General features: G+C 41.0%; 1 protein-coding gene across 1 annotated transcript in view; it reads left to right on the top strand.

Annotated features, from left to right (window-relative positions):
* Positions 1-12,176, top strand: part of LOC145414890 (uncharacterized) — a 104,495-nt gene that overhangs the window by 28,903 nt on the left and 63,416 nt on the right. The window contains 4 exon segments of the mRNA XM_080284307.1: positions 1,282-1,353; positions 5,217-5,288; positions 7,725-7,799; positions 11,222-11,338. Of these exon segments, the coding sequence (XP_080140433.1) occupies positions 1,282-1,353; positions 5,217-5,288; positions 7,725-7,799; positions 11,222-11,338 (336 nt within the window).

The raw sequence follows: 12,176 nt of genomic DNA, 5'->3' as shown, positions 1-12,176 counted from the left end.
TAAATATATGTGGGAAAACTATTTTTCTGCATAGGTTTTGAGTATCAGCAAGTTTAATGAGGGACAAAAGACCGCCTCTAATTCCACTGTTTTAATTCACATTTATAACATGTTGGTCATTTTCCACCACGGTGTATCCTATCAGTTAATATCATCTATTGGCAGAGAACCAAACCTCCCTCAGTTTTGAAACAATTGCTAGCAGAGAAAAGTGAGGAGCAGAAGAGGTGAAATATTGGGCGATATTTTGTCCCCTGCTGTACATTTCCTCTTCATTAACTTGTAAACAAGTTTGGATATTTCAGAGTCATAAGCACTATTCTGTCAAATATAGGTGTGGTTAATTTAATATTTACTTATTTTTTTTATAACACTTTCTTTACATTAACCCATTATTTTTCCTCCAACCAAAGTTATGGTGAGAAGGAAGAGGACAAGGAGCGTAGACGTGAACAGCATCTTTGTTACAAACCTTTCGACATTTAAAATGTCATCATTAGTGATCTAAAAGGAGAAAAATCAAGTCATAACACTAAAAATCAATCGCAATATTGTGTAAGAGAAAAGACACACACAGACAACGGCCTAAAAAAGAAAAAAAAAGGGGGGGGTGATGGGAAAGGGTACTAAAGATGCTGGTCACGTCTGCTCTCGTTGTCCTCTTCCTTTTCAAGTTGAGGTTCCCTACGAACATCCCACTACCCTGAGTTATGATATTTTATTTTGAAATCTTCATATGAGAAATAGCCTATCAGTGAGTCACAGTTGTCTTGTACGTTACAGTTGCCGTCCTGTATCTTGAGGATTCCTGTTTCAGAAGCGAATGGACTGTTCTCAGGAAAGTAGTTAAAGGTGTCGATGTTGGGCATGGTTATCTAGAAGCCAAGTTTTAGCACTAATACCATTTTGTTCTAACTGCCTCATAAACACAGCTTAACTCTGCTCAGTTTTTGAAGTACTTTTTATCCCTTTTGTATCATTGACGCATATACAGTCTTGCAAGTACCAGACAACTTCACTTAAACTAGGAGAGCCCCTTGAGTGAATTTTAAATGTAGCCTATGCCTCATCTTTCCAGTTCGAAATGTTTACCCAAAGCTGAATAAACTTGCCTGGATGTAGCAAGAATTAAATACAGAAGAGGATATTGAACTTTTCTAACTGTAAGGTTTTCTTGAACAATATTCCTCTTTATAAGTAGAATTATGGCATTTCAGTATATACTCTCTGAACTCAACTTATATTTCGTGAGACATTCAATCTCTCGTCCCCTTCCTGCAGATCACTGGAGAGGAACTTTTTGACTCGACTTCAGAACGGGACTTTTGCTGGCCTGAGTCGTCTTAAGACCTTGTGAGTAAACGAAGACACAGCGATCCTCTGGGAGTGGCTCTCTCCACCCACCTCCCCCCTTCTCTTACTCTTTCTCTGGCTATAAGTGTCTGTCACATCTTTTTCTTTTCTACCCTCCTTGTCTCTCCCTCTCTCTCTCTCTCTCTCTCTCTCTCTCTCTCTCTCTCTCTCTCTCTCTCTGTATATATATATATATATATCTTTTTCCAAGAAGGATTTTCAATTGCAGGATTCTGACCAAGTTGTTCATTCATCAAAAAATTGTGAAGGTGTTTATTGCGTATATATATATATATATATATATATATATATATATATATATATATATATATATATATATATATATTGTTTCAGATCGGGATAAAACTGGTGTGCAGAATGATGTGGAATGGATATATGGATGTGAAACGTATGACTGGGACGTGAGCCATGAATACTATGGACCAAAGAAGGTGGAAGTATTGGTAATGAAGTGCCTAAAGTCTGTATATGGTGTGAAAGAGTTAGCAAGGTGACAAATGGGAATGCAGGATTGGGGTGTGGAGGCCTAGGCAGTGTTATGGAAGGGGCAGACTAAGATGTGGTAACGCAGAATGAGCTCGTGGAGAGAAGGGGTTTGCTGATAAACAAGATGCATAGATAAGAAGCAGACTGAATGAGAGGAAGGGGGAGACTAAGGAGAAGGTGTATGGGTGATGTGGAAAAGATTCTGAATAACCGAGGTCTGAGAGCCTTATGAAGGCGAGAGGTGTGTATGATGCAGACCAGATTGGAATACAGTGGTTTATCAGGGAACGACTTACACCCAATGAACCGCATTAAGGAGAAAGTTAGAGGATAGGAATAAACGTAATTCGACGGGTTTGGGAGTTGTAAATGATATGAGATTGTTTTGATGCAGAACAGACCATTACAAAGAAAAACTGAAAAAATACACTGCTTTCTCCTGTTTACAGATGCCACTCGTATGGGGATGGTAAAACGGGGCATTTATAAAAAAATAAAAATAAACAAGAATCATGGAAGACCGATATGATTGGCTGGCTGAAGAAAAATACTGTAGAAAAAAGAGAGAGGAAGGGAGAGTGGGAATGGCGGAAGTGAAGTAAAGCTAACAGGGCGATGAGGGACGTAGAGTAGACAGCGAGGACTGGAATGAAAAGAGAGAGAGAGAGAGAGAGACGAAATGGAGGAGGAAACACCAGAGGAAGAGAGCAAAATAAAACGGAGAAAGATGAACTAGCGTGAAGATAAGAGAGACGGGATGAAGGCGGATCAAAGATGGGCGAAAATTACAGAGAGAGAAGTATGAAAAGGGATAAGATAAAAGAAAATGGAGAGTGCGCGTTTAGGAGAGGAATAAAAAGGAAGACTCTGCCATTGACTTTTCCTACCACGTCTCATCTCACTCTTTTCTTCAACACGTTTATGGTTACACATTTTTTATTTACATTTGTCATAACCATATTAGTCTTCTTTTTAGCTGGACTATTATGAAACTCTTAAACAGAACTCAGAAAAGTTTGCAGCGCTACGTAGATCGCATCTTTAAGTATCGAAAGCCACTGTTATCTGTCTTGCTGTTCGTCTTAAGGAAATGAATCAGTATTCATGTTTGGAACTGAACATTCCTTATTTTCAACCTGACTTACAATGCTTTGAGGTATGGTTTACTGCTACTTCCCTTGTCATCAGTACAATATTTTCTCATTATTCTTTATTCATCCACTCTTAGCTCCTCGTCATTCCCCAATACCAACACATACCTCTTTATTTCCCAGAATAATCACCCTCTGTTCCCCAAACCCTGTTCCCAAGAATATCATCCCCTGTTACCTACCACATTACCCCCTGTCCCCTAACCCTTGCTCCACAAAACATTACCGGCTGTTTCCCAACCTCTGTTCCCCTACACATCACCCATTGGTCCTCCGCACATCACCGCTTGTTCCCTGACACATCACTCCTGTAACGAAACCAATCACCCCTTTTTCCCCAACACATCAACTCCTGTTCCCTTACACATCACCAACTGTTCCCCAGCACATCACCCTCTGCTCACCAACACATCATCTCGTTCCCCAACACACCATCCCCTGTTCCCCAACACATCACCCCCTGTTCCCCAACATACCACCCTCTGTTCCCCAACACATCACCCCTGTTCCGCAACACTTCACCCCCTGTTCCCTGACACATCACTCCCCTGCTCCCCATCACCCCCTTGTATTCCACCACATCATCCACACTGTTCCCCAACATATCAGATCCCTTGTTCCCCAGAAGCATCACCCCTGTTTCCCAACATTTCCCCCTTCCCCGTTCTCCTCGTCTAACACATCTTCCCCCCCTTCCCGCGCTACCTTGCAGATGTATGCGTATGTATGCATTAAATGAATTAAACCTCGCAATACATTCACCTCACTCCCGCCTCCGGTATTGCGTTTGACTGTGACACGGCGCGCGGCACAAACTGGTGTTCTCTAAAATGCATTCCGTAATTTTACATTTAGATCACTAGCAGTCGTAGTATCGTGATAGCGTGAGCAAAGGTGTAAGCAAACTCCATCATTAAAACCCCTTACATAATGCTAAATACTAAAGTTGTCTCGATCATGGGAGGGGTAAGGGTGACTCTATAAACACAGTGTCTCCAGTGCCTCACCCTCAGCTTAGGAAAATTGTCTGGCCTTAGTTCTAATAGAATATGAGAACTGTTTCCATCATTAGAGAGTTGCGCCATGTCCATTACTCTCCTTCCTTAACACAAATCATATTACGGTGAATCATCTGGGAAGACAAACGAACCATCTCTCTCTACTTAGGAATATTAGCGAACAGAGGACGCTGAGAACAAGAAAAAGTGAAGTATTAGGTGATTTTTTTTTATACAGTCACCATTACTCATCCCCCCGGCAGAGTACATAATTTTTTATTTTATTCTTATTACCTCTAACGATGTTTTTCAATATAAGAAGGATCTGTATTAGTGAAGGGTTGATTAAGGGGATGAATAATGCCTCCAGTTCGTAAAATCAATCCGAGGTTAAATAAAACTCTGATGGGGACGGTGTGAATCAACTGAAAGTGGACTTTATCGGGCTGAAAGTGTTAGATTTCTTTACCCAGTCTTAAACCCTGGTAGAACCTAATGAATCTTGGTAAACTACTAAAAACAATATGAAATGGGTTCGAAATTCACCTCTTTACTCAGGAATCCCGAGAGTAGAAAAGGTTGACGGTAAACAAGAAGCAGTACCATCCGCAATCCATTATTTAAAGTTTATTCTTGCTACCTCCAAATAACATTATTCAACATGAGATCTTTCGTATTGAAGAGGTCAACTGCTTCACCCTAGTGGCGTCTTCCTGTAGTCTATTGTTTTGCTGCTAACAGATGATACAATTGGGCGTTGTAAAGCACCCGATAGGGAAATGACTGATGACTACTGCATCAAACCCGTCTAGTTCCTAATGACCATTCGTAGGTGAATATAATCGTCTGAAGGCAGTGATAAGCGAAATAAAAGAAAACAACAACTCGGACTGAAGAGGTTCCACTTCTTGCTATCTCCTGACTTTTTGTTCAGGTGTAGTAGTTACTTGTTGCTATTAATAATCTTCTCACTGAAAGGCCTTTTTTAAGTTGAAAAAAATAAATTGTTTGGAAATACTTACAAAAAAGGAAAATGCGCTGTCGGTCTGATAGAGTTTAACAATACCTATAATTATCTAATTTTGAAACGACCATCATAAGCTGAATATAATCAAAAGTAGGGAGAAAATGTTATTGAGTTTAAGGCGCTAATACAAAAATTCTGTTTCACTGTTCTCACCCCGACTATTTCCTTTCCCCTGAACAGGACCCTACAAGACAATGGCCTGGAGGAGATCGAACCTGGGACATTTAGCGAACTGGAGGCCGTGGAGTCCATGTGAGTAAGTTGAAGGGGTGGAGAGTAAGGGAGAGGGGATAGAGGGGAATCGGAGAAGGAGTGGTAGGGGGAGGGATACCAGATAGTGTGTGTGTGTGTGTGTGTGTGTGTGTGTGTGTGTGTGTGTGGAGGATAGCAGGTGAGAGCATGTGTGTTTGGGGTAATATATGGGATCGTAGGACTGCGTATGTGTATACGAATAGTCGAAGTAACTGTGCACAGGCAGTGGACTGGAGGGTATGTGTGTGTGCGGGGGAGGGGGGAGTATTTGTCCTTTGTTCGAGTACCCTTAGGTAATTAATTGAAGCTAATGAAATGCTTGTCACTGTGAATGGTGTTATAAGTGTTTTTATGATCATGATTTTCCCCGTTCATTACAATAGGCGGTGTACTGAATTGTCAAATATATATAATGAGTTCTCGTATACCCAGTTCATTAAAAAATCGGCTTAAAAATAGTTTGGCCTTCCTCAATGTGCATTATTTTACTGCTGGTGTAAATCAGACTGTTGGTGCTAGAAGTGCTGGATATAAATTTATTTATTCTTACACATTTACACTTCCTCCCTAACTTTTTTTTTTCAGTAGATGAACAAAGAAAGCAAAAAAATTGGGTAAACTGAATTCCATACACCAGATTACAGGTGTTATCCACTCATACAAAAATCTGTAACAATTGGACTTGAACTGCTGTAGGCTGAAGGTTGGGGGAGAATTAATCAGGGGAAGTGAGCTCAAAAAAGAAGCAATTCAGGGAATAAATGAATTCTTCAATACGGTAGTATTAAGGATTAATTTCTTTACCCTGAATACCCTAGAAAACTTGTATTTTAAAATTAAGCCAGTGTCCCATATTCAAGTTCTTCTTCAAGAACGACCCCCCAAACTTACAGTAGTTGGTTTCCAAGACTGTGCACCTGGATATTGTTCCTGGTGGTCCAAGGATTATAATGACATGTCTCAACCTTTTATACGAATCCATGAATGCTGAACCCTATCTGTCCCCTGGGTACAGACATGAAATGCAGAATTGTGGGAAGGAATTTCATACTTAATAATACTGAACAACACAAACTGTAACCAGTACCATTTCTTGATGGCAAACATATATAAAATTATTTTTAGTATAACCAACGAATAACAGTGTTCATCGTTAAAGATTTTGCCTTTGTGAAACAAAGTAATAACCGAAAAGCAAATTAATCGTTAAAATACTTTTCACTAGTGTTTTGTTATATAGCAGCATTTCAGCGTAAACATGATTAGAATTATTTATGGAGAACCTCTGTATGAGTTACAAAATACAAACAAATTTTCAGGTGTCAGGAGTCATAAACACATTACTGGCATGGTCAGTGAGCTGACTCTGTACTGACGCTTTCATTTTAGCAGTTGGGATGCTCATACAAATAGTTATTAATACTATTATGTTATTAACACGGCCAAATAAAATTAGGTGACGCTATCTGAGCCCCCCCTCCAACCCCGCTCCCCTTGCCCCCTGCTCGCCGCCCACTGGTGTAGTTATCCTGTAGGTCGGAAATTACTGATCTATACATAGATTATGTCCGTCTGTCAGCCTGCCTTCTTTCAGTATCTATGAGTATTTGTTTACCAAACAATTTTTCAGTCTGTGTCAGTCTATCTGTCTATGGCTGATTGTTTATCTGTCTGACTCATGTATGTCCTCTGTCCATATGTTGCCTGATGCCGTACCCAGTAACAGACGGCCTCGATAAAATCATCTCCACGCGTATCTGTCCTTTCGTGAGCTAGTTATAACTCTTTAAAGGTTGGAATATCGCAGTATATTAATGATGCAAAAGTTATTGGCACTATGTGGGTTTATCGACACTTAAGATTCTTCAGTACTACAGACATTTTCTCAACTGAGTAAAGCATAAAGGATGTTGTACGAGTATCTTTAAGAATATTAGCTGATGGAAGGTTTCGATCATTTAGTACGATGAGGATATTTGGACCATTCATGTAATGGCCAAATGATTTTATTCAACTCGGGGATATTCAGTCTTGAAAAAGCTGAGGTATTATAATGAGACGACGGGTTATGCATAACTAATAATGACTGAATTCCTGTTTCTTTTTTTTTCTCTGTCACTTGAACATGATTGGGCCTACATATTTTGTTCTTGCTACCTGTAGACGATTTTATTCACCTCACGGTGAAGAGAGGGAGTTAAGACAGCTCATTCTTATTTACAATAGTGCAAGAAGCAGAAATTACTGGGAAATGTCTCGCGGTAGGAAAGGGCCTATGAGAGAGAGAGAGAGAGAGAGAGAGAGAGAGAGAGAGAGAGAGAGACTGATCCTTCATCAGTTTATCTTTCTGCTCAGTATCAAAAACTAATTTTTTCAGTCGTCCGTTTTTTTTTCAGTTTTCTCGTACTTCCGTTCATTCATCCCACCTTCCCGCAGGAACCTGGAGGGGAGCAATCTGCATGACTCTCCACAGACGGGCTTGTTCGAGGACATGACCAGCCTGGAGTACATGTGAGTACCTTGCTCAGTACTTTATCCATTCCGTATTTATCCACCGTCTACCAATGCATTAGTGTCTTGCTGTTATTTTGTTAGTCTGATTATTATTAGGACTCGCCTCAAGACGGGGGTATTTGAAAACATCACCAGCGTGGAATACCTGCAATCGAACTACCTTAGTGTTTTGTCCAGTCAACTCACATTCGAGTTCAAGCGTTGTATTAGTCTCCTATTATTACTGCCCTCAGCTTGGCGTAACTGGGGAAAATGGGCTTGGGTCTGACATTCTGGGCGTCCATCTATTTCATTTTGGATTCCGTGCGATATTTATCCTCATACCGCCTGATTTCTGTCAAACTTGCCTCAGTGTTTGCATCCACCACACAGCACACCCGGGTTACGTTAATTCCACACCCGTCCCACACCCACACCTCGTTACCTCCTGCGTCATAAATCATCTCCCATTCCATGATTTGTAGCACACCGTGGTCCCTGGTCTCAGGTGACATCCCTCCTCACTTCCTAATTGGATCAGGCCATCAGCATTCCACAAAATCCAACATATATACATACTCGTACATACATACACACACACATACATTCGCACATGCACGTACCCCCCCCCCAACACATAAACACAACTTAAACGTGATTGTGTTAATTTATTCAGTCTCACGTCCTTACCGTCTAACTGAGCCTGACACTAAGAAATTAACAGGTGTGTTGATAACTGGCTAATTAACAGTTTACATTAGGATAAGATGTGAGCTAAATGATTATGAATTGTAGCTTCATCTGTCCCTTCCATGTTTAAATGACATAGAATACTACTTTTCTACCTCACAAAGTAATGGGTCCTTCATCTTCTGGTAAAGTTATAATAGTTGGTGTTCTAATGTGTATCTGAAAATGAGCTAGTCTTATAAAACAGTTTAATAATAATTATATATTTGTTTCTTGCAGATAATAATACTAACGACGCTTTTCATTTGAGTGCATTGCCATTTTATTTGAGCGAAATATATATATATATATATATATATATATATATATATATATATATATATATATATATATATATATATATATATAGGATTCATGCGCCTTGCATTGCATACCGAGTAATCTTACGAAACAAAATAAGCAGGGGACGCACAACGTCCGATATACTTTGCTCCCCTGTACTTTTCTGGATTATTTTTCCTTATGGTGGGGGTACTCACCATCCACTCACTCGATGTAGTGCTGCTCTCGGGTGTCTGCCCTTTCCTCTTCTCCCTCCATTACTTCCTTCCTCTTCTGTCCTTTTTTGCTTCATTCTTTCCACGTCCTTCTGCCTACGGGTGACTTCACACTCCCTCTTTTGTCTTTCTGTTCTTCATTCTTCTTCCTTCTGCCTGTGGGTAACTCAACACTGAGTGACAAGCCGAAAGGTTTCCTGTAAACCAGGAAACCATTTACTATGCTGGGTGGTAACCATATAACCAAATAATGGCGCCTGGTGGTTTAGTGGGTAATTACGGCGCTCCAGTCGGATTGAGCCGGTGAAGGTTTATATCCAAGGGATGGTTGGAGTTATTGTTCACGTAATGCCACTCTGGGATGAGTGTGGCTGGTCACTCTCATCTTAAATGCCAGGACCAACTTGCCTAGCCCCGGGCTCCTGCGCCCCTCATGGGGCAACGTAGGATTGGATGATGGATGGACGGATTTTTCCTTACCCACCCTTTTCATTGCCCGCCTTTAGAAGGCGGAGTGATGTTTTTGCCTTCCTCTGTGTGTGTGGGGGGGAGGGGGGGTAGGTGGGTAGGTGTGGGTGTGGGTGTGTTCCCATTATATCTCATGAAATGCTTGAGCTATCAACATGAAACCTTCAGGGTATCAAGATATGGCCAAAATCTTGACCGACTTCGAAAATGGGCACTCGGGGTCAAGAACAAGGTCACCAAAATCGCTGCCAAAAGTCTACTAATTTTCATCCCCTGCCTTTAGCACCATTATTTTTCATGAACAGCTTGAGCTATCAACATGGAACCTTCAGGGTATCAAGATATGGCCTAAATCTTGGACTTGGCCAACAGCATATTCTGGAGGGCGATTAGCATTCGGGTCCCGAATGCTTTTCTTTCATGTTATAATGGATTCACTGACATAATATAATAGTGCACCTGAGAGAGAGAGAGAGAGAGAGGTGTCGTGCTGGTGGGTGTTGTGGCTATCACTCACCAACTCCATATGACCCACTGAAAGGCGGTGCAATGTCATGTACGGCTGGGGATAATGCTGCTATGCTGTGCTTCTATAATGCTCTGATGCTACGTCTCTCTCCTGTATGTAATAAATCTTATATATTCCTTTACATTTTATAACATGTACTGTACTATAGCGAATAAGCTAAAGGGCGTGTGGCTACATCAACGAATTCATAACCACCGACTGTATAAAACTGTATTTGCTGAAGAAGGTGTGTGGCAAGACCCACCACCTTCTTTTCGGCGTATAAGTTCTTTTGTATCCTTTACAACAATAAATATTTCAGTTCATACGTCAAAACAGATTATGTTTCTCGTTCTACGAAAAATAATAGGTTACCACTATCTTCTACGAGTCTACCATTTTCTCTGGACGCTATTTAAAGAGAAAACCATATTTTGAGTTATATCGGCTAGTTGCGCCCCAACCAAACCTAAATTAGTCTATCCTAAGCAAATCGAACCTACACAAGCCCAGTCTTATCTAATCGAACCTACAATAATCTAATGTAATTCAAATTATCATCATAACCTAATCAATCTTAACCTAACAAAATCTACCCTAACCAACTTAACCTCTCCTAACCTAATCGAATTAAACTAATCCAATCAACCCTAACTCAGTACAACCCAACCCAAATTACCTTAATAGCTGAGAGATAATGGACGCCTCGGTTTTCAGAATATGATTCAAGGGCTTCTTCACACAAACAGTGCATCTCTTGAAAAATGAGACAACTAAGTAGGCCCACCCGCAAATGATCGCCATTATGTGCAAAACAGAGGAATTCAGGCTCAGATATTACACCACTGTCAATCCGTATTTTATGTTTAAGTGCCACTCTCAGGATTTACAAATTGTTTACTGCACCTTAGAATCCACATTTGTTGTTTATTTATTTTTTTCAGTTTTTCCTGCAACCAAAAACAATGTGAGTTCCTGGCAATATCAACTCTTTGGTTTCCACTAGCGTTTATGTTATTATCCACTGGGCTACAAACAGTAATCTCGAGTCTATCAACACCAACCATCTACTGACCAGCGATAACTTCTCCATGGTTGTATATCCGCTTGCCGAATTTAACCTCGTTCACACAACAATAAATCTAGTCCTAGCCAACTTACGGCGTTATTAATGCACTCGTTCACTTTTACTTCTAATCTCCATTTCTCCTCCACAGCTACTTCGACGAATTTCAGCTCTGCTCCCTGGTGCTGCACGTAAGAGTATGTGAACCCAAGGGTGACGGTATCTCTTCAGTGGAGCATCTACTGGATAGTCTGGTGCTACGAATCAGGTGAGGAGATGGGGAAAAAAGATGAAGGGTAGTTAGCATAGGTGATAGGCAACTAAGATAGTCTGGTGTTACGGATGAGGATGAGAGGATGGGAAGATGGATGAGGGGTACTTAGGATAGGTGATAAGTGGTTAGGATAGCCTGGTACTTCAGAATAGTGAGGGTATAGGAGGACATATAAAGGGGAATTGAGAGAGGTGATGGGGAGTTAGGACAGTCTGGTACTGCAAAACAAGTGAGGGTATAAGAGGGTAGATGAAAGGTAAATAGGATAGGTGACTGGCAGCTAAAACTGTCTCATCTGCGGACGGGTAGGTGGGTGGGAGAGGAGAAGGATTGCGGGATAGGTGATGGATTTTTGAGATAAGCGAATTGTTGGGCTGGATATGGATGGGTAGGATGGGTGATGGGCAGGTGGAATAAGTGAAGTGTGGGTATGATAGGTGATGAGTGGATAGAATAAAGTTGGTAAGATATGTAAAGAGTTGGTCGGATGGGTACTGTATGGGTGGGATAAAAGGTAGGTGGGGCAAATAATAAATGGTTGAGACTGGTGGATGGATGATTTAGATAGGTGAAGCGCGGGTGGGATAGGTGAGAAATGGGTGAGATAAATTGAGTGGGATTGATGAAGGGTGGGTGGACCAAGTGATGCCTGGGTTGCATAAATGAGGGACGGGTAAAATATGTTAATGGATACATGGGATCGGCGAGGTTACGTTAAGATAGGTGGATGAATGTACTGGATAGGTGCGGGATGCGTAAGATTGGCGGATGGGTGAATTGACTAGGAGAACAGCGAGTGGGAGAGGTGATGGCTGGCTGGACTAGGTGATGG

This window comes from Coenobita brevimanus, chromosome 101, assembly GCF_032717465.1.
Source record: "Coenobita brevimanus isolate Jiangsu-jjx chromosome 101, ASM3271746v2, whole genome shotgun sequence".
NCBI classification, from domain to species: domain Eukaryota; kingdom Metazoa; phylum Arthropoda; class Malacostraca; order Decapoda; family Coenobitidae; genus Coenobita; species Coenobita brevimanus.
The sequence above is the reverse complement of the archived record's forward strand: the minus strand, read 5'-3'. Positions and strand labels throughout refer to the sequence as shown.